Source organism: Rattus norvegicus, chromosome 20 (assembly GCF_021556685.1).
Source record: "Rattus norvegicus strain SHRSP/BbbUtx chromosome 20, alternate assembly SHRSP_T2T, whole genome shotgun sequence".
In the NCBI taxonomy this organism is placed as follows: Eukaryota; Metazoa; Chordata; class Mammalia; order Rodentia; family Muridae; genus Rattus; species Rattus norvegicus.
This window is the reverse complement of record NC_141553.1, coordinates 52,465,557-52,489,782: the sequence shown is the minus strand read 5'-3', so window position 1 is coordinate 52,489,782 and position 24,226 is coordinate 52,465,557. Positions and strand designations below refer to the sequence as shown.

The 24,226-nt window shown below is 43.4% G+C and overlaps 1 protein-coding gene across 33 annotated transcripts in view; it reads right to left on the bottom strand.

Annotated features, from left to right (window-relative positions):
- Positions 1 to 1,978: 1,978 nt before the first annotated feature.
- Hace1 (HECT domain and ankyrin repeat containing, E3 ubiquitin protein ligase 1) overlaps positions 1,979 to 24,226 on the bottom strand; it is a 108,345-nt gene continuing 86,097 nt past the window's right edge. For 25 of the 33 annotated variants that reach the window (XR_015644899.1, XR_015644900.1, XR_015644893.1 and 22 more), the window contains 5 exons: positions 21,081 to 21,212; positions 14,897 to 14,995; positions 14,548 to 14,618; positions 4,095 to 4,208; positions 1,984 to 2,791 (listed from right to left, as the gene is read on the bottom strand). Coding sequence is in view for 25 of the 33 variants with exons in the window: in XM_087597874.1 (XP_087454000.1) it covers positions 2,689 to 2,791; positions 4,095 to 4,208; positions 14,548 to 14,618; positions 14,897 to 14,995; positions 21,081 to 21,212 (519 nt within the window). In the remaining 8 variants the exon portion in view is untranslated. 33 annotated transcript variants of the gene reach the window in all.

Here is a 24,226-nt window from a genome sequence, read left to right as displayed (position 1 = left end):
TTGCTTATACCACAGGAGGCTACAGGCTTGATGCTCGTCACCACCAAACAATTAATAGAATAGAACTAGCCTAGGACAGACTAGGGAAAAATACCTATCCTATTTGCTCCTAGAAATTACCAGACACGCGTTCATAAAATGCTAAGGTGTCATAGAGATAGCTAAAAAGTCAAAGGAGATGGAGATGTAGCTCAATGGTTAAGAGTATTTGCTAGTATTATTCTAGATGACGAGGGTTCAATTACCAAAGCCAGCGTGAAAGCTCACAAGCATCTGTAATTCCAGTCCCAGGGGAGCCAATGCTGTCTGTTAGCTGCTGCAGGCACACGTGGTGCATAGGCACATATGCACACAAAACACCCACACATTGGATAACTTTTTTCCAAATTACTTCCTAAATTTTCACTGTAAGTTAAGATTAGCAAGGATTAAATTCTATTTAATATTTGGGAATTAACCATTAGGCGCTGAAAGTAATATATATTTTTCTAAATCTATGTTTTGTTATGAATACATTTTGGCCCGAAATAATAATTATATAAAATATACAGGTAGAAATGTCAAAGAACTAACTTAATCTCAAAAAAAAAAATACAATTTGAAGGTCGCCCCCCACCTTGAGGTGTAGGTGACAGAAGGCAGTCAGGCCTCTCCACCAAGCGGCACAGGCGGCAGGCACCACTACGATGAACAAGTATGCAATAGAGAGACGGAAACCATATAAACGATGGAGCGGTGCAGGCACTGTGGAAAGAGGTGGAACTAAGGACGAGACAGCAGCTAGGACCAGGCTGATTTGAGTTCTCTGCACTGCCACCTGAGACCATGGGTCCCACCGCAGCCAGGCTCTGTGCTGATGTCCGTGGGCTGAGTTGCTGCTGGGTGCCATGTTCCTCGTCTGTGTTGTCAACAGGAACCATGTGGAAGCCCATGATCCAGGCTCCCACTGGCTGGAAAGGGCAAGGAAGCCACCTGGGCAGGGCATCGAGGACCGCAGATGCGCAGCTGAGGAAGAGGGACACAGGGGGCTTCTGTGACAACCCCTACCTCTGTCCCAAGCCCTATCCACTCCCAACAAAAAAGTAGCAGGCTAAACAGGAAACCACTGAAGAAAACTCCTTGAATGTGATATAAAGACACTGACATTAGCTTTGCACAATCGCTGGCTTCTAGCAGGGTTGCCGGAGGGGAACAACTGACATCTGTTTACGGGGCAAGCCACTGAGATGTGACCATGCTCCACAGGTAAATCTAACTGGACTTGTTTGGTTTTTTTCTTTTTTTAATTTTAATTGTTTTGGGGGTTGGGGGGTGAGGAAGTCACAAGAGTGGGGGAGGCAGACCTGGAAGAACGAGGAAATGAGTGTGATTGGGGTACATGATGTGAGATTCCCAAAGAGTCAATAAAAATACTATACTGAAAAGAAAGATGAGCAATTTGAATGAACTTTGTAAAACCAATCCAAGTCAAATGACCAAAGAGTTAATACAGTCCCTCGCTCCTGAACTGATTTGCATTTAAGACGTAAATCCAGGCATCCCTGAGAGTAAGACCAGCTGCCTGATCCTTCCTGACTCCCTGAAGTGTCCAACTGTACAGAGCTCTTCACTCCAGACTCACGGAAGGGGTGAAATGGCCCAAAGTGTTTAAAACAGAACAGACGTACAACAACAACAACAACAACAACATCAACAACATCAACAGGGCGTGGTGACTTCTAAAAACTGCTAAGTGATTTATGCCCAATGCTTGGTCTGTGAAACCTACAAACTTGGGAGACCACAGTTAAAGCCAGGCTCTAACTCACGCTGGGCCTGGGCCAGCATCTTTTCCGAAATGCTCACTCAACACCTTCTATCGGGCACGCACCATGAAGACATAGCATTCTAATCGTGTAAGTAAACTTTAAGAAAATGCTACATAAGGTTTAATCTGCAGATCAAGTGTGTCATCAAGCTTAGCTCAAATAATGAAATATAAGATAAATAGATTTTAATTTTATTTTCAGTATAAATTAAGGCATAAGAAAAACTGAGACCACACAGTATATATACACACATGAAACCGAGCACAGGGAGATGCAAATAATTCATATAGTATAAGCTTTAATATATAAATTAGATGTCACTTTATCCATTGTTCGTCACACCAGTCTAAACTTTATACCATGTATCAAAATACTAAAAAGCTAAACAACAAAAAAATAAAACCCGTTGCAATACAGGTGTAACGTGGGAAAATACATATTTATGGCTTTACACAATCTAAATTAATCCATTCTATACATTTTTTTAAAATATAAATGGTACTTTACATGCAAAAGAACATACCAGTTGGATGTCCTCATATAATTTACAGAAAATACCCTTTAAACTAGACAGGTTCACAGCAGAGGTGGAATGTAGAAAAAGATTTTACCTTAGCACAGTTTTAGATAAGATTAAAGAAACTTTAAAAAAAGACAGTGTCTACTTCCAATTAGCACTTTTAAAAATGAAGTCTACTATGATTTTATATTTCTAATTGTATCACAAACAGAGAAAAACAGAACATGGAAAAGAAACGTAAAATAGAAAACCTGATTCCTTATGAATTTTAAGCAGGAGCTCGCCATGGGTGGCAGCGAGGCTGCCTTAGTGACTTCTGTCGCTCTGGATTGAGTAGTCAGTCAGTTCCCGGCTTCCCCGCTAAGCCATTGTATAGCCGTAGCTGCCACAATGCAGAGCTACGAGGAGTCTGTCCTTGAGGATCTCTTTACTTGGGTATTCAGGTAACTTGAGCATGTTGATGCTTTAAGAAAAAAATAGACCACCATTAAACAGAATCTCTGAAATTCCTTGTTTTATCTAGCAGTAAAAACAAGCAGCTCATAATTAACATAAAACCATTCTCTCAAATTTGCATTGAAATTGGAAAACCCTCGAGTGATGTTTAAGAAGAACTGCAGCTCCTCCCAGAATGCAAATGAGCGATGAAAATACATTTCCAGATTAAAAACAAGTCGCAGGGTGATTCACATCAAAGTGCGGATGCAGCTGAATGACACCAGGCATTTCCACTTTAGTGAGAACCAATTATGTTTTAGGTGGTTTGTGCCTGCTCACAAGTTTTCCCCACTAGAAGACAACCCAAACTTGTATTTCCAAAAGGAGAGATTATGGGCGAAGTTTTCCTTTCATTACAGGAACACAGCAGGCCACGACTGTCGGGCAGCAGGGCTGCAGTCTGGACCTGTGCCAGCATCAGGCCGTCCCACTCCTCTCCTTTGGGTCTCACTTTGACCCTAGACCTTTTTCCTTCTGGGAACCGTAGCCAACACATGTGGCCCAGACCTAGCTAAGTGTGCAGTACACCTCAACCCTCATCAAAGAGGCTGCTGTGTACAGAAAGCCAGTAGTCACAATGCAGAAGACAACTGCTATGGGACGCCCCATCTCCAGTGAGACGTCTCCTACACAACTCCTGCACCCAAGACCCAGGCGTCATCCACAAGGGGGGTGAAAGCTTTTACAAGACAGAGGACCATGAAGTCTGCTGTGAGACTGTGTCATCTAGCTACCACAGGAGGCCCCCTATCCTGAAATCCCAACAATATGGCATCCTAAAGTGATGGGGGAGCTCTCTCAGGGCCTTCCCTCTAGATGAAGAGCTACAAGCCACAACCACTGCGGGAGGGAGAGCTGGTCTTGCCCCGGGGTTGCGCCCTGACTGGTTCCCAGTACCAATACAAACATGCATAAGATCTGTACTGAAAAGACCAACGGGGTCGTTGTATCCTTAAGGAGTTCACTGGTATGTATGTGCAGCAACATTAAGGAAGGCTCTGGGAATGTGGAAGGAAGAGGAATGGAGAAATTATGTTTGCATTTTAATGAAGGTATTTGACAAAAAAAAAACTTCTCAAAGACAGTAACACCCTAACAAAGCAATGGAATGAAACTACTGAAGGCTTTGGTTACTTCTTTTTCCCTTTTATAGTAAAATACACACAAACTTGACATTTTAACCATCAAAAAGGAAGTATAGCAATTACTTCTGATGACTTAAAATTAATAAAAATATCCCAAAATTTATTTGAATAAGTTAAACTTACCACGTGCTGGAAGTTGGTAAAAGATTTGGAGTATATGGCACAGCAGCAATTGTAAAGTTTTGCAAACCACTGCCACCCATGATATTGGCAAAGCCACCATGCGGGACCCTGGAACTAAGAGTTTGTATCATCAGCTGTGATCAGGAAAGAAAAGCTCAGTCTCACAGACACATTTTAAGCTCTAAGTTAGGATAAGAATATATTCAAAGACAGAAAGATATTTTTAAGTCTAAAACTCCCAACTCACTCTTGAGTGCTGCGTCCTGGTCCGTTAGCAAACTTCTAAGGAGAAAGCTCTCTGTGACTCCATCAGCTAAACTATACTTTTCACCGGCCACGGTGTGTTTACAACATGCTGGCTAGTTTGTGTCACCTGGACACAGCTCGGCTTCTGAAGGAAGAATCTTGAGAAACTGTTCCCATCACAGGGGCCTGCAGGCAAGCCCGTGGTGCACTTTCTTGATTGGTGATTAATGTGGGAGGCCCAGCCCACTGTGGGCAGTGTTACCCCTTGGCTGGAGGTACTGGGTGCTGTGTGAAGGCAGGCTGAGCCAGAGCGCTCCTCTGTGGCCTCCAGGTTCCTGCCCTGACTGCAACATGAAGTGTAATCACATAAGCGTTTCCCCTCGACTTACATAAGGTCATGGTGATTTGTCACCGCAATAAAACCCTAAGACAACTGTGTGCCTCGCTATTAAACATGCCTATTTCATGTTTGTGTCACTGGCATTTCTATCCTTGGGATTAGCAAAACTGCCTGACAGCGAAGCTGCTAAATGTTTGCTGAATAAGTACATTGTGGTTGCTTCAAGGGGGAACGTCCTCCATAAACTCATGTGGGTGAATACTTGGTCCCTGTATGGTTCCTGTTTTGGAGGGTTGTGGAACCTCTAGGACAGTGGTTCTCAATCTGTGGGTCACCACCCCTTTGGGGGTCAAACGACCCTTTCACAGGGGTCACCTAAGACCACTGGAAAACACAGATATTTACATCATGATTCTTAATAGTAGCAAAATTACAATCACAAATGCACGATAGCAAAACAAACAAAAAAAAAAAAAAGCCACCACCACCACACCACCAGCAAAGGCCAGGAATATATCTACTTAAGTAAGTCTATGTATTTTCTGCTTTTACCTATAAAATTAACAAAGTAACCAGAAATAAAAAGTTAAATTGTCCTAATTATTCACTGAAGCAAAATTCTGACTATGACCTTAATAAGACAAGATGAGAATATGAGAGCTGTCACCAACCCTTCCACAAATGTTACTGTGATGTTTCAGTATCTGGATAAACCATCTAATTAATGTCCTTCACACAACTGAAAGGACAAGTTAAACAAACGAACAGGCTGAGGAAGCAGCTCCATGTAGGACTCTCGGCCTAGCACACAGGAGTCCTGAATTCAATCATTCATCCCTAAAAATGAATAAATAAGCATCAAAAGGTCCCCACTGCTAACATCTGAGGTGAAATGTGTCTTTCGGCTTTGCTACATGAAGCAGCCCTGAAGCCCTAGGGCTCACTCATTTAATTTTGTGCACTAGAAAACATCAAATTTCCACTCCTCCACCTGCAGTTACGATCTGCACACTGGTCCCCGCCCCCACAGCTTCACCCTCCTCCCATGAGGTCTACGTGGGACACACAGACCCCAATCCCCCAGCTGCTGAGACCCAAACAAACCCAGCAGCCTGAGCTCTGTTCCGCCCTACAGGAGCTCCATCTTCCTTCCAGCCTACACTTCCGCCCTCAATCCAGGGCAGCACACCCATCCACACCCCACAGCTCTGCCTGCCTCCTGGGAGGCCTGCTCCAACCTGGGACACCCACGAACTGTCAGGGCAGTCAACACCAGAGACAAAGAGATGGGGAAAGGCAAGCTCAAGACCACGATCAGCAGACCCCAGTGCAGGATGAGAACCCAGCGCTTGCACTAGAGCAAGCCCTGGATATGCTAACACACCGAGAGTGCCCTGTGACCTGAGACTCACCTGAAGACGACAGAGGCCCTAAAGAGGACACGAATAACTAACTCCCTTAAAGAAGTACAAGAAAACACAATCAAACTGGTAAAAGCCCTTACAGAGGAAATAAATAATCCCATAAAGAAATACAGAGTGGTCCGCAGAGATGGCCCAGCGGTTAAGAGCACTGTCTGCTCTTCCAGAGGTCCTGAGTTCAATTCCCAGCACCCACATGGTGGCTCACAACCATCTGTAATGAGATCTGGCGCCCTCTTCTGGTGTGTCTGAAGACAGCTACAGTGTACTTCTACATAATAATAAATACAGGAAAATACAAAACAAAGAGATAAAGGAAATGATTTAAACTGTCCAAGACCTAAAAATGGAAACAGAATAAAACACACACACACACACACACACACACACACACACACACACACACACACAAATGGAGGCAACCCTGGAGAAGGAAAGAGAGAACAGGAACTATAGACACAAGAAACACCAAAAGAACATAAGAGATGGAAGAGAGAATCTCAGGCACAGAAGATACCAGACAAGATAGACGTGTCAGTCAAAGAAAATGCCAAATGTAAAACTTCCTAACTCAAAACATCCAGGAAATCTGGGACACGATGAAAAGACCAAACCTAAGAATAATAGGAATAGATTTCCAGCTCAAAGAACCAGAAAATATCTTCAACAAAATATAGAAGAAAACTTCTTCTCTAACCTAAAGAGAAGGATGGCCGTAAATGTACAAAGCTTATGGAACAGCTGTAGGAATTCTAGGGAGAAGCAAGGAGGAGGAAGAGTGAGAGGAGGAAGACGGAGACAGAAGAGGAGGAGGATTCTGATCCAGGTGGTCTTGGTCAGTTTAATCTTGTCTAGGTGGGTGGTTTCTATCTGTGTTAATAGGCAGTGAATTTATTCTGTGGATGTGTTGTAAGTGAGAATTTAACATATGAATCTATTTGCTAAACTAAGTTTCTAGAGCTTTGATTTTACCAGGCTACAGGGGATGTGAACAACGTTCCCAGCAGGCAGAGAGACAACCTGTCTCAGTTCCGGAAGCCGTGCTCGGCTACAGAGTGCTTGGGGCTAGCGCGGCGTGGTGCCATAGACTGGCCCGTGAAACTCGACATGTGTGTCAGGCATGGCAACAACCCGCCAAGGGGACAGTGTGTGACAGTGGCTGGCACAGAGGCAGCTGGAGCAGATACTACCACTGCTGCAGAGCAGGAGTGATAAAAACTGCATGGCATTGCTAAACAGAGGCAGATTCACCAATGGAACTGAATCAAAGACCCACAAATAAACCCACACACCTTTGGACACTTGACTTTTGACAAAAAAACCAAAACCATACAGTGGGGAAAAGAAAGCATCTTCAGCAAATGTGCTGGTCTAACTGGCGCTGTGCATGTAGAAGGATGGAAATAGATCCACCTGCACAAAGCTCAGAGCCAAGTGGATCAGGACCTCAACGTAAGACCAGACGTACTGAATCTAATAGAAGAGAACGTGGGAAAGAGCCTTGCGCTTTGGTACAAATTCCTGAGCAGAACACCAATGGCTTAGGTTCTAAAATCTATTTATAAATTGGACCTCATGAAACTAAAAGCTTTTGTAAGGCAAAACACACTGCCAATAGGGCAAAATGGAGCCTACACATTCATTGGAAAAAGATCTTCACTAACCCTTCATCCAACAGAGAACTAATATCCAAAGTACGTAAAGAACTCAAGACGTTAGACTCAAAAAACCAAAAAAACAAAACAAAAAAAATTTTAAAATGGGGTTTGCCACAGCCAAACAGTGAATGGAGCTGGGGCTCTTATGGAAAAACAGGAGGAAGGATTTCACCCCAAGGGGAAAGGAACTCCACAGGAAGATCAGGGAGTTAATAAACATGGACCCTTAGGGCTCTCAGAGACTGAGCCACCAACCAAAGAACAAACACGGCCGTGTGTGCCGCTTGACCTTCATGTGGGTCCGGAACAACTGGAGTGAGAGCTCTCCCAAAAGCTGCTGCCTGTCTGTGGGATATGTTCCTCTGGCTGGGCTGCCTTGTCTGGCCGCAGGAGGAGAGGCAGCACCTTGACTCACAGAGACTTGAAGTGCCAGGGTGGGGAGATATCCAAGATGGCCCCCACCTGCTCAGTAGAGAAGGGGAGGAGGGACTGTGGGAGGGGTAGTCAGGAGGGGGGAGTGAGTGGGATGTAATTAAATATTTAAAAAATGGGGTCTGAGCTAAACAGCAAATTCTCAACAAGTTAATCTTGAATAGCTGAGAAGCACTTAAAAAAACATTCAACATCCTTAGTCATCAGGGAAATACAAATAAAAATGACCCTGAGATTCTGTCTTACATCAATCAGAATGGTTAAGATAAAAAAATTCAAGGGAGAGCACATGCTGGCGAGGACGTGGAGAAAGAGGAGCACTCCTCCACTGCTGGTGGGACTGCAGATGTACAACCACTCTGGAAATCAGTCTGGCGGTTTCTCAGAAAACTGGAAATAGTGCTACCTACATCTCTTTGGGGCCTAAGATGATCCACCATAGCACAAGGACAATGCTCCACTGTGTTCATAGCAGCTTCATTCATAATAGCCAGAGGCTGGACACAACCCAGATGCCCTCAACCAAAGGATGGATACAGAAAATGGCATTCATTTACACAGTGGAATACTTACTATTCATCTTTGAAAAACAAGGACATCATGAATTTTCAGGTAAATGGATAGAACTAGAAAATGCCATCCTGAATGAGGTAACCCAGTCCCAAAAGGACATGCAGGGTATGTACTCACTGACAAGTGGATATTAACCATAAAGTATAGAATACCCAAGATATACCTCACAGACCCAAAGAAGTTAAACCAGAAGGCATAAGCAAGAATAACTGAATTTCATTTAGAAGGGGGAGTGAAATAATCATAGGAGGCAGAGGGAGGGAGGGAGCTGGACAGGAGGGGGAAGGAAAGGGGTGGGAGTTGGGATCAGGTATAGGCAGAGACAGGAGAGAGGGCTAGAGGACCAAAAGAATGAATGAAAATCTGCGGGTGCTCAATGTGGGGGGGAGGGTGGGAATCTCTAGGAGTCCCAGAGACCTGGGATGTGGCTGGCTCCCAGTGTGGGTGACCTTAGCTAAGACGCCTAATAGTGGTAACACGGAACCTCACAACCACCTCTGTAGTGTAGGCTGACGTCGACATGCAGGTGAGGCTGTCACAAGCTGGCCAAGGCCATGACTGGACAGAAAACATAAGGCAGGGGCAAAGCTTTTGTAAGGTGGGAAGAAGGGGAAGGAAAAGTGAGTCAAGATGGAGACGGAGAAGGACGACCCAGATCTGGGAGGCCTTGAATTGCCAGGGTAGTTATGCATAGTTCTTAAGGGATGGATCTCTGCAGGCAAATTTATCTCATCTAGGTGGGCGGTTTATATCCTTATCAATTGGTTGTGAGTTTATTGTGTGGATGTATTGTGGATTGAGAACCTAACATATAAATCTGATTGAAAAATTACAGTTTATTGAGTTATGATTTCCGGGTTGTTGGGAGTGTGAGCAGAGTCCCTGGCAGGGAGCTGTGAGAGGCCAGCCCAAGCTGGACTGCTAGAGCCCTGATTGTACAGGGTAGCTGCAACCAGAGAGATCAAGGCTGGCAGAGAGCCTGGGGAGAGAAACTAAGCAGAGATAAATTATGGTTAGCTCCATATGGCCCCATGGGTGCTGGATCGGACTCCAGGGACCATGGTGGAACAGACACGGACCGCCTGGGTCAGAGACCTTGGGGGCTGCGGGGTTCTGCTGGTTATTATTTACTGCAACACTAGCCAGGCAGGCCTCCCAGTGGAGGGATAAGACACCAACTCACCCTCAAAACTTTCCACCCACAATTTGCCCCATTTAAAAGAAATGTAGGGACAAAGACGGATCAGAGTCTGAAGGAATAGCCAAACAAACCCAGTCCAACTGAGGCCTACTCCAAGGGCAAGCACAAATCCCTGACACCATAAATGATGTCTGCTATGCTTACAGACCGGAGCCTAGCATAGCAGTCCTTTGAGAAGCTCTACCCAGCAGAGACCCACAGCCAGGCACTGGATGGAGTGAGGAGAGTCTTATGGAAGAGATGGGGAACGACTGAAGGTTCTGAAGGGTATAGAACTCCACAGAAGACCAAGAGTCAACCAACCTGGACCCCCGGGAGCTCTCAGAAACTGAACCACCAACCAAGGAGCTCACACGGGCTGGAATGAGGCTCTGGCACATATGTGCAGCTCAGTCTCCATGGCTGCCTTGTCTGGCCCCAGTGGGGGAGCATGAGCCTAATCCCACAGGACTTGATGTGCCAGAGTGGGGGATACCCATGGGGGACCCTACCCTCTCATAGGAGAAGGGGGAAGAGGGAAGAGGGAAGAGGAAGGGGATCTGGGAGGGGGCAGCACTTGGGATGTAAGTTAATTAATCAATAAAGAAAAATGAAAATATCCAATTTCATTTTATTTATCCTACAGGGGTAATAACATATAAAAGCAAGATATTTAAGATAGTCTTTTATACCAAAGAAGCACTGCTGGGCATGGTGATGCCCACATTTACCCCCATTCTATAGGAGACCACCCCATAAATGGGTCTGGGAGTCTGAGGACAGCCTGGTCTACATGTGAGAATGTTTCTCAAGATCTCACCTTTTATATTAGTTTATCTTACACTCAAAACATATCTGACTTTATTTTCAATAAGGCTGTAGTAAATTATACTATGAAGTGAATTATATATTTCAGTACGATCAGAATTTTCTGTAAAGTCCAATAGGAAAAAATGCACACTTCTAGTCTAAACTAAAAATACTACCCATACAGAAAGGACTGCGGGTCTCCTGAGCAAGGCAAGCTAGGAATGAGACGAACCTAAGAGTTACTCAGCCAGGCTGCTCAGCAAAGGCCTGACTGAGGGTCAGCCAGGTGCTCAGCAAAGGCCTGACTGAGGGTAAGCCGGCTGCTCAGCAAAGGACTGACTGAGGGTAAGTGCTAGCAGGATCTTCAGAAGAATCAGCGAAAGCTCGACCGAGTGTCTGCTCTCCACTCCCCTGGCTTCTCTTTCACCTCAGATCAAATGGCATTCTCCACATTTACAGCAATTAAACTCCACAGTTAAGTATAATGGGCACTGAGCACTACTAAGCTTCAAACAAACAACGTAAGGAACAACTCTGCAGCTTTCAGTACTACAGAAACCGAGTGACTTTGTTCTCTCTAACCTAAGGATCGGTAACAACCAAATCACGAAGAAAACACAATTATGTATCCAGTGGTATTAAGGAGTAAATCGCTTGCAGAAATAATTCCAATTTATAACCTAAACCGCGTGGCTTAAAGGGGGGAATGTGGAAACTAAAAGACAAAAATGTAGATGGGATGGGGAGGTAGGTTAGTTGAGAGAGTGCTTGCTGCCTGAACATGAAGAGTAAAGCCCAGATTCCCAGCACCCTCATAAAAGCAGGGCACAGCAGTGTTCTGAACCCTAACACTGTGGCAGACCCCCTGACAGGAGATCCCGCACTCACTGCCAATCAGGGACTCTGGACTCCCTGAGAAAGCCTGTGCAAAACCTAATGAAGAACAGCAGACGGCGGGCACCTCAGGGTGACCTCTGACCTCCAGAAAGTGTGCAGCCTACATAGATGTACACGAAACTCACAGGCAGACCTACACAGACACACAGACACACACACACACACACACACACACACAGATACACACTCATACACACACACACACACACATAAACACACTCACATACACACTCACTCTCAGACACACACGCACACACACATCTTTAAAATGTATTCTTGAGAATAAAAGATTTATATAAAGTACTGATTATTTGCTGACAGTAATTTAAGATTTTCAATTTATTATTTAAAACTCTATAAAGTCAAAAGAAGAATGAGAAACTAACAAAAATATATGTAGAATTAATGTCAATATATGAAAGAGAGTGCTTAACACTAATTATTTAAATGACTAGAATAATGGGCAAAATGTAAATTACACAAAAAAGGGCCCACAATAAGAAAGTTCAAATGAACAAGCACCGCACTGACTACTTTACAAGAGTCTGAGCTGGGCAGCTGGGGCGCACACCTTTAATCCTAGCATTCAGGAGGCAGAGATCGATCCCTAAGGTCGAGGCCAGCCTGACCTACAATCGAGTTCTTAAAAAACATCAAACAAGCAAACAGGAAGAGGAGGAGGAGAGACAGAGCAGAGCAGTTCAATCCCTGCATTAGATTCCTCCATTTTTACATCACTATATGCAAACAGGAAAACTTTACCAATAAGGGTTCAGATCTAAGAACAGGCAAGGCACTGACTAAATCCATATACGGACACCGCTAAATTCAAACAGTTATAAACAAGAACCATGATTCGAACGCTGAAATGTACACACAGAGAGTAACGCACTCTTCACTGATTACCTGAGGAGACTGAGACAGGACTGATTCGGCCGCTTATTTTGTCAGCTTGGCCTACTAATGTAAGTGATCTAGTCTTAGAGAGTACACTGCTGCTTATTTTAATTAATTACTCGAATCTCTGAACATTTCTTAGCACTCTTGCAAAAACAGTTTAACAAGGTTTCCTCTCTCATCTTCAGTCTATGCGCTGGTAACAGTCATGTCTTACTGATTCATGAGGACCTGATTAGAGAATGGCTTCACCTCGGTTCCTAATTTATACGGCTTAAAGGTGGAGCACGGAATGAACGTCAGTGTGGCCACCTCTGGGCGCTGGAGATCACGAATGGCACCTTCACTTTCCTTCATGTTCCTCATTGTCCAAAGCATCTAAAGTTGTTGTATAATACGTGTAAAGTAGTGTATGCCATATACACTAACACTTGTGCTGATCAGCATTTCATTGATCTGATGATACAAGGTTGGGTCATAGAGCAAGAGGGAGCTTCAATTGAGAAAATGCTTTCATCAGACTGGCCTGTGGGCAACAAGTCTGTGGACACTTTCTTCACTAGTGACTGCGAGGGGCCAGCACAGCCCACTGTGGGCTCAGGGTGGTCCTGGGTTGTACAGGAGAACAGGCTGAGCAAACCATGTCGAGCAAACCAGTGAGCAGCACCCTCCATGGTCTCGTGTGTATCTTGACGATGGATTCTAACCAGTAAGCCAAATAAATCTTTTCATCCCCAACGTGCTTGTTGTCCGTGTTTTATCACAGCAACAAAAGCAAACTAATACAACACTCGTAATATTTTTAAATACATAAAAAATAAAGAGAAATACATTAAATTGTATATAACAGCTACTGGGGATGGAATAGTAGAATAATATTCTGTTTCCTGACTTTTGAAAAAAAATTGTATTTATATGAAAATAACTGAACTACATTTTCATAAACAGAAAGAAGTAAATGAAATTATATTATAAAAATTTTTAGATATATTCCATAAATATAAAGGGCTCACTTAAGTCAACTAGTTTATTACCATCTATTATATTTGATGTCATATAATTGGAATTCTTAAATACATAAAAATATGTCATACAAATACAAGCTATGAATTTTCAGATTTTAAAAACCAATAAGAACTGGAGAAAAATGCTATGTGCACACAATGTGCACATGAGTGTGTGTGTGCGTGTGTGTGTGTGTGGTGTGTGTGTGCGTGTGTGAGTGTGTGTGTGTGTGCGTGTGTGTGTGAGTGTGTGTGTGTGTGCGCGTGTGTGTGTGTGTGGGGGGGGGGTGGTTTTATGTCACCTTGGCATAAGCTAAAGTCATCTGAGAGCAGGGAACTTCAATTAAGAAAATACCTCCCTAAGTTTGGGCTGTAGACCCACCTGTAGGGTATTTTCTTAGTCAGTGACTGATGTGAGGGCCCAGTGCATTGTGGGTGGTGCCATCCTTGTGCTGGCAGTCCTGGGTGCTGTAGGAAAGCAGGCTGAGCAAGCCATGGAGATCAAGCCAGTGAGCAGCACCCTCCATGGCCTCTGCATCAGCTCCTGCCTCCAGGTTCCTGCCCTGTGTGAGTTCCTGCCCTGACTTCATTCGATGATGGACTGCAATGTGGAAGTGTAAGCCTAAATAAACCCTTTCCTCCCACACTTGCTTTTTGGTCATTATAAACAGAAACCCAAACTAAGACTATGTGAGAGACAAAGATCATGCGTGTGTGCGTGCGTGCCTCCTACCATACAAACTGAATAGCTTTACTGTTAAACCAAATAAAAAAAGATAAAAGATATTAAAAATACAGGTTTCTGAAATATATTGAAGATTTAGCACTACTTAAATATTTTGTCTTCAACATCTAAACAACCACTTGTTTAATACCTAAAACATGGACAGAGTAAGGTCTTCACTTTGGTTGGCTTTCCCTGCCTGTGAGCACGGTCTTGGTCATCAGAAGTGAAATACAGTAAACTTCCAATGCTCTCACAAAGCGCCTCTTACCTGCCAGTCACGAACTGTAAGAGAAGGACCCGCTCTTCTTGAGTCATGTCCTCCACAACCTCCCAGAACCACTGCCAAGAAGAACAACAATTCAGCTCACATTTCACAGCAAACTGTAGACGTATAAGAACCGGAGACCATGCAATATTCATAAAGCACATTTCATTCTCTGAAACTCATTTATCAAAGATGATTTCACAAAAGGCTTTCATATGCAATATCCCCAAAGAAGAATTTATGCAAAATCTTTACTTTGTTAATAGATGTAGACTTCTATCCAATAGAGCTGAAAAGCTTACAAAATTAAATAGCAAACTTAACTTCATTCTAAGCTCCAGAGAGATTTTACCTGAATAACTGGATCTTCCCTTTCATAGCCACTTGTGTATTCTGTATTTTTGATCCAATCATTCACGTCAATTTCCGGCATGCCAGAGAGCAGTAGCTCCTTTGGGGAAGAGGAAAAATATTTCATTAATCTTCCTTGGGGAACAAAAGCCATTACATTGAAATAGTAAATTCGCCTTAATTAGAAACTAATCCCATATAAACCTGGTTTATGTCTGTGACAGTTTCTACATGTCATCAATAATGAGCACTGCATAAGGAAGAGCCCGCCACGTTGGTGACATTTCAAATGTGACATGAGGAGATGGAGCCACTGTTACACAATCTAAGGCATGAAAAGGACGCTACCGATTATACCGATATAAGTACAGACCACGAGGGTTCCTAGTACACAGCTCCATAAGGATTTCCTCCCGTTCGGCTATTTTTATTCTAGTATCATTATTAATGTGTTAAATCGCACCAGGTCATATTCTCAACATGAAAATGACATACAAGTCTAAATATTATGCAAACGGGAGCTCATTAAGAAAAAATCATTTTTTCCTTATTTGTAAAAAAGGATTCAGTCTCATATGAATTCTATATTGGAGTAATTCAGATCATTTGAAGTCAATCTTCTCCAAGGTGGTGGTGATGGTGGTGGTAGTAGTAATAGTAGTAGTAGTAGTAGTAGTAATAGTAGTAGTAGTAATAGTAGTAGTAATAGTAGTAGTAGTAGTAGTAGTAGTAGTAGTAGTAGTAGTAGTAGTAATAAAAAAACAACAACAATCCAACAAGACCGGTTTCTGGTGGCTCCGTCTGCAGTTGAGGCGTGGATCCCAGGGACCCCGTATACAATCAGGCGAGCACACAGCCACAGAGCAACACCGTCAGTCACTCTAAATACATGACTGGCTTTTGTCCAAGATCACCAAACACACAATTCTATACCACAGAGCCAAAGGTCAAGGACGGAGAAAGAAAGTGTGTCTGCGTCTCTGAATCAGCCCACGTCTCACGGACGGACACCCTACAGTGGAGTGAGGGAATGAACGTTTCTTTTAACAGGGACGAGAACATCCTCAAAGCCATGCCTTACAGCCAGTTACTAATATGTACCTAACCAGGGAGCACTGCTCTAGCAAAAGCAACGCTCGGCAACGTTAGAGAACTCTGAGGAGTTTGAAATCTGTTCAGTAGGTCAGCGTGAATCTCACTGTCCATATTTTCATATGAAATTGGGTTTTCCTCACATACTTCAGTCAAATGATAAAGTCCAACTCACCATCCACAGAGGCAGATGTGAGAATCCGATGGTTTATTTAGCCAGGCATCCCAAATGTGCAAAGACAGTGTCATCTTTCTCATTAGTTTTGCTCTGTTCTTGGATTAGCTCTTATTTCTAAATGTCATTTACATTAACATAATTAACCGAGCTCACCTCCCTTCTAATTTCATTTCAAATACGGCAAATATCCGTCGGTGTACTAACCTACACATAGGCAAAGGCTCTTTAGAAGGAGATTGTCCCAAGATCATATAACGAGAACTGTTGGTGTGCACGGCCCAGCCCTGAGCCTGGCCGTCACCTGACTCTGAGTTAGCCTGACACCCTCGGCATCCTCTCTGCAGACTGGCTTCTTCCTTACCAACTCTAGATAAGATATGGGCCCGAGAAGCACAGGTAGGGCCACAGGTAGGGAGGCTTCCCTGCTCTCTTCAGGTTTCTGCTGCTGTTTTGTAATGAGCAGTCCACAGGGCCTCTCCTTCTCTCACACAGGACCCTTCACTACAACTCTTCTACCTAGGAACTTAGCCACACTGCTTTATTCTCTGCAAACGCGGCTAACAGTCCCTTTCTTAGGGCTTCCTTACTTGAACTACTCGAGAAAACCGCTCCCTTGTAGGACCCTCACACAGATCTGCCCAAGAGCACCTGGAGGAATTTCCCATGTTTCTCACAATTCACAAGCTTAATCCTCTTCTCAGACTAAAGATAAGCTTTTAATATTAAAGTACTGATAAGCTTTTAATATTATCATTTCATAATAAATAATTATGGGATAATAATATTGCAACTGCACTCTCAAAAATTTTAACTACTTTATGACTATCACAGGTGTTATAATTTAAGGAAAAGGGAAAAAGTGTTTTTTTTTTTCATTTGAAGCAGTCTCACTGTGTGGACTAGAACTCGCAAAGTAAGATTGCCTCTGTCTCCACGCAAACATGAAGGGCGGCACGTACCAGCAAAGCTGGTTGTGGGAGCTGTTTTTGTCTTTCCTACTTAATTAACACTGGTTATGACTTTATTGTCAGAACATAACCCAGAAGGGAGCTGTGTAAGGCGACTTCTGAATGCTTGTGAGAAAAACTCAAGAAACCAAGACACGAGTCACGTGACCTCCGTTTCTAAAATTGTTTGCATGGAATGTGTTTTCATGCTCCTCCCAGGTACAGTGGGACGGAGTGAGTTTACTTCAGATTACTCCTTACAGCTGGCTACTGTGACTGGTTTACATGCCTCTGTGGAAAGACATTTTGTCACATGAGGCTTGTCTGCCATGTGTGACTTGGCCTTCTGGTGTACCTTTTATTCATGTCTTAACCCTTAGAGTATATAGTCTGATGCTCTCAATAACCAAGAACCTTTACACGAAACATTAGTCCACCTCGCTTACAGGCTCCACTCTCCCAGGCCCCACCATCACTAGAGCAGTGGCATTTAATGAGTTTTTTAAATTCCTTTAATAACGAAAAAGTTAAGGTGACAAATAACAAAAAGGAAATTCTAAATAAAAGTACATATAGCAAAAATATTAAATTCCAATAATTCATTTGACATGGGGGAGGGGAATAAGACAGGGTCTGACTGTGCAGCCTTAACTGGCCTTGAACTCACAGAGATGTGCCTGCCTCTGCTTCCTAAGAGCGGAGATTAAAGGGCATGCACCACCATGCGTAGACAATAACTTACCCTTAATACAATAGAAGAACTAAAATTTTTAAGATACAACAAAGTATCAGGCACAGTGCCCATACCTGTGACCCCAGCTCTTGGGAGGCGACAGAAGGATGACTTAGGAGTTCAAAGTCATCCTCAGCTACACAGCAAGACCGAGGTCAAGGTGGGCTGTACGAAACTCTCCCTCTAAACACAATGCACACACAATCTAAGCATTGGACAAGTGTCACAGAATCAGACGCCCAGAATCCATGACTTGGTGTTCTGGTGTCGGCATCACAGAAGCAGCACACAGGAGGATAACCACCCATCACTCGGCACAGGCCTTCTCAGTGTCACTATTCACACATGTCTGCCTTAGGGTAACCTTTGCCACTTCCTGGGCTCTCCATCCACAGTAGTCGACGACAGGTCCTGGAGCTTGTATATGCTTTCTCCTCACTAAAACTCTAGAGTCAAACCTGAATCCTTAAGTGTGTACACAGAGCTGCAAAGCTCTCTTTCTTGGTGTAGCATGTCCCTGTTCTATAAGTAACTCCATGTACATAGAACATACACACATGCTTTCATGAAGTAACTCCATGTACAACTGGTTTAAATAGCCTTGAACCTTGAACCATAAAGACCCTGTTGATGTTTAAGAGTGTAAGACAAGAGGGAAGAGACATAACATACAGGGAAGAGAAACAACATACAGGGAAAATACAAACATACAGGGAAAAGACACAACAACATACAGGGAAGAGACACAACAACATACAGGGAAGAGACACAACAACATACAGGGAAGAGACACAACAACATACAGGGAAGAGACACAACAACATACAGGGAAGAGACACAACAACATACAGGGAAGAGACACAACAATATACAGGGAAGAGACACAACATACAGGGAAGAGACATAACAACATACAGGGAAGAGACACAACAACATACAGGGAAGAGACATAACAACACGCCATCCAGTGAATTACAATTTGTGCAACGACATGTACAATAATCACAAAAAAGTTTTTTCATTTATATTCATTTTCAAAATAAATAAACATGCCAAATCCAACACGGCAGGCAACATTCAGGCGTACTTGGCCAAAATCTCAAGAAAACAAGCTGGTGAAAGGCATGGTACAGAAAAGCAGGGGACATTCAAAACAGCTGGGGAAAAAAGCCACGCTCAGGGCAGCAGCCAATAGTAGAAAAGGAAGTAAAACTCTCCCCTGGGGTTGGCCGGCTAGAACTGACAACCAACAGAACAGAGCCATCAGAATTACAGGGCATCCTAGATCAAGTGGACTACAGAACATCTGCCCAAACACTGACTCTTACAGCTCTCAGAGTCCACATAGCTGCCTCTAAGATAGATCATACATTAGGACACAAAGCAAGTCTCAACAAACACACACACACACACGCATACGCACGCATGCACATGCATGCAATACACACACACACACATGCATGCATACATACACACATACACACATACATGCACGCATGCACATGCATGCACACACACACACACACACACACACACACACACACACACACACACACACACACGTAATTAAATTAGAAGCTTTCCTAGTGTGTGAATACCTGTAAATCACCAAGCAACATCTTGTCCATTATTTCTGTTATTGGAATTTATTTTGTTCATTGACATTGACACAAAGACGAATATTCTATCTTGAATGTCACAAAGATAATTTAATTGAAGTATAATTCATCAAAATTCGCTTCCAATAATGTCTACAAACAATTCTTAACCAATTCTGGTTTTGTTTTGTTTTGTTTCTGAGACAGAGTTTCTCTGTGTATCCTTTGCTGTCATGAGGCTCTCTCTCTATAAACCAGGCTGGCCTCAAACTCATGGAGATCCACCTGCCTCTGCCTCTCAAGTAACTATTCGAGTTTTTAAAAGCTAATGATGACATAAAACTAAAAAAAACACAAAAACAAAAACAAAAACAAAGAAACAAAAAAAACCCAAACAAACAGAAAAAAAAAACAACTATGCCAAATGAAAACAATCTTATAGCTAAAATAAGACCAAAGGGATGGGAAAAAAAAACCTTCAAAACTTAACATTCAATAAAACTGAGTCACAATGAACCTCAAAATTATATTAATTAGAAAATATTATTTCTATACTAAGATGTATCTTTCCATTATCTAGACTTTTCCCAATTATTATGTTTTAAACAAGAAAGCATACACACAGACTGTGCGCCTGCACACTTGGTCCCCGACCTTTAAGAAGCAGTGTACAGCTGAGAAAGCAGAACTGAGGCAAGTGTCAGTAGTAGGTGAGGCCCTACTCTCGGCCCCATCCGTCACTAACTTCCTGGTCGGCCAAGATGTGAGCATGCATCCTTAATCTTCCCAGACCACAGCGAGAAGCAGCCCCTCCTCCGAGCCTTCCCCACCACAATGGACTAACCACTGTGCCTGCAAACCACGACCCGACTATATGTATCCTTCCTCCCTTACCCTCCCATTGATCAGGTACTTGTCATAGAAATAGGAAAAGTAAAATTCTGTGTCTTATCAAGGTTTTAGACAAATCAGAAAGTTTGAAAATAATTTATTAATGATAAGAAAAGGGAAACAGACAAAAATAGACATTAACGTAACCGTATAAATTGTTAGGTCACAGCAAAAGGCAGGCTAATTGAAGGGTGAAACAAAACACTCACAAGCACGGAAACAAGAGATTGACAGAAGTAACAGACATCAGATACACATGCATGCGCACACACACTGAAACAACGAGGAAAGCCCTCCTTCGTTCCTCAGGCACAGGTGTCCTTTACTGCCACGGAACCAAGTTACAATCTCAGAAACAAGGGACAGCACACTGCCTCTGGAAAGTCAGGACTCCAACATCTCCCACGTGAAAGCCAATAAAAACTTTACTTCATTTTTCTCCATCCTACCTGGGCATTTCACTAAGGGAACTGTTAATACAGTTATTCGGTTTAAGAGAAGTAAAACCACATATCTGCTTATAAATTCCTATGCATAATTCTAAACAATAATGCGTCCAGTACTCCAGAATTACTACCGCTTTTATTTTTACGGTTCTCGAGGTGAAGGCCAGGGCCTTCTTTCTATGTGCTCAATGCAAGGCAAGCGTCCACCACTGAGCAGCACCCTCAGCTCGCAGAGCATTTCTGGATTAGGACAGATGGGGCTGTGCTCTAGTGTAAGGAGAGAGAGCATGTTCTCCTTACCAATTCATACTCGTCGAACAGCTGTATGAGGGAAGGAGGGATGAACATATGGAAACCCTGTAAAAACGCATTGATCTGAGGCTGAATGGCTCTTGTCATCCGGAGTTCAGTAACCAGCTGGACGTACTCCGCCTACAAAAAAGAACGTTTTGTGACGGTTACGCTTTAACTCTGACAGTTAAGCAGAATGGACGCATCTGTAGCTCAGGTAAGGTTTACAACTACCCTGGCCCAACACTCACACCTCGGCACAGCAGTGATCACACTCACCAAGCCATCAAGCCCTGTCTTAGCAAGTATCCCCACAACTCCCTCATGACACCCTGCGGACCACGTCCAGGCATGCAGCTGGGCTACAGTCTCTCCACTCCAGCACGGGGCTGCACTACTGCACTGCAGTCCCTCTTCCCATCCGCACCTCTGAGCTGCTGTCTGCACAGCCAGTCAGGGCACTTGTATCAGGGCACTGTATCATATGTGTATCATATGTTAAAGCCATACCATCCTTCTCCTGCCTGACTTCCTGCAAGGTGAAAATAAAACCCAAATACACTTCCAGTCCTTAAAGCCCTAAGTAACCTGGCTCAGCCTCTTGTCCCCTTCATTTTAATTTCCTTGGCCTTATGACCACTCTCCAAACACAAGCCTGCTTAGGCCTCAAAGTCTTTGAACCCAAAGTATTTCTGACCAAATACCTCATTAGAGAGTACTATCTCTGAAGGCAAGGCTTTCTTCCTCTAGCAGCCTATATTCCCAGATGCAAAGAAAAAAAAAAAAAAAAAAGAAACAAAAAAGAAGAACTGCTACCCGATATTTAATAAATGTTATAAAACAAATGCAAAAATCCACCAAAATACTCTGAATGTGGTTAATTTTATTACAGCCAAGAGTTAAAACCACTTAAACTGGCACATGCCTTTAATCCAGGTACTTGGAGGCACAGGCAGGTAGAAATCTGAGTTCGAGGCCAGCCTGGTCTACACAGAGGTTTCCAGGGCTACACAGTGAAGCCCTGTCCTAAAAGCCAAAATCAAAACAAAAGAAAAAAAAGCTTATTTTTAAATGTTTTCTATATTTTCTCTTTCTTCTGAAATAGGTCTCACTAAATAGCCTAGGGTCTTCTTAAGTCTACACTCCTCCTGCTCCAATTTCCTAAACATTAGAATTATAATGCATCCTCATTTAAACCACATTTTCCTCACAGGAAACAGAATCATTAAAATTCAGCAGGTTATAAAAAATGTGTTTGGTACAAAATTATCACATATGTACACAAATTCTATCAGATGTTAGGTCATTTATGTGTTTTAAAAAATGCTTCTAAGTCAGGTTTTATCCATTTAAAATTATGATGCAACTACCACATACACTTTTCACCAACCAGAAACGATTAGTCCACACACAGAATAAAGAAAGCCTGCAACAACAGTGCTTAGGTCTCTGTCAACTGGACACAAGACGGTCACCTGGGAGGGGGGGAACCTGATGGGAAAACATCACCATCAGACTGGCCCTTAGGAAGTCTGTGAGGCTAGAGTGGCACCGCCTCTGGGACCACCGTCCTACAAGCAGACCGAGCTGCCACTGAGCAGTATTCCTCTGTGGGCTGCATCAGCTCCTGCCTCAAGCTCCTATCTGATTCTCCTCAATGATGGCCTGGGAGGAAAATGAAATAAACCTTTTCCTCTCCAAGTTTCTTTTAGTTTTTATCTCAGTAACAGGAGACGAACCAGGACACCTGCTTTTGTTTCCTTCTATTTTCCGGCACTAATCTGATACTTTCTTTAAGGCCCTGAGACAGTATCTCATAACTCTGAGGCTACAGAAGTGTCAGAGTAGACTGACTCTCCATGGTCCTCCGAAACCACATCTGGTAAGCTCATAACCCGGCACGAAGAAACCAGCCACTTCTGTTGGCAATCCACCACCACCCCTGACTCCTACTTGCCCACTACTCAATGTATTACACAGGAATACAGGAACTAATCAGTTATTACCAATTATATTCAGGCCTTTATTTAAGAGAGAGGAATGTGTCCCAAACAATCAAACAGTAAAAAATCTCCAGGATCTGACCTAGGAGAGTGTGCACACACACACACACACACACACACACATACACACACACACACACACACACACACACACACACACACCCCTACCTAGCACCTGACATGGAGAGTATGCACACACACACACACACACACACACACACACACACACACACACACACACACCTACCTAGCACCTGCCCTAGGAGAGTGCACGCACACGCGCGCGCGCACACACACACACACACACACACACACACACCTACCTACCTAGCACCTGCCAGTGACAACAGCAGAACTGTCAATTCATACTATCATCCAATCATCGTTTAGTTCACGTCTACTCTCACCAAACTCTCATCAAACTGTTCGCCGAATACATTAGCATGCTCCTGCCCCACTCACTATTTATACCATTAACATGCTTCGGGTACAGGGGACCCTGTGGAAGAGGAGCAGAGTGTAAGTGCCAGAGGACATGGGGACACCAAGAGAACAAGTTCCTCTCAATCAACTGAGCAGAGCCCCTGTGAACTCAGACTGAAGCAGCACTGGACCTGCAGGGTGTGTGCCGGGTTCTCTGCGTGCACAGCACAGCTTTCAGTGTGGTCTCATGGGACTCCTGAGTGTGTGGACCAGTGGGTCTCTGACTCTTGTGCCCACTCTGGGGCTCTCTTCCTTTTGTGGGATTGCCACGTCTGAATTCAATGTGATGGCGTTCATTTCATATTTTATTTTGGTATGTTTTGTTGTTATCTCTTAGATTCCTGTTATTTTCTAATGAGAAACAGAAAGGGAGGGGAAGGGGGAAGGAAATGGGAGGAGTCGAGGGAGGGAAACTGTAACTGGAATATACTGTATGAAAAAGAGTCTATTTTTAATAAGGGGAATATGCTAAAGGTGCTATATAAGATCCAACTTTCCCTAAGCAAGAATTGCTTTCTTGTTAAGGTTTGATTATCTAATCTTAGAAGTATAATCTGATAACTATTGTTTGAGACCACATCAAATTACCAAGCACTCACAGCACAGAAGCAGTGGTTCAGTGGGTAACGGCTTGTTCATGTCTCCTCTCTTATGAGGGAGAACATGAAT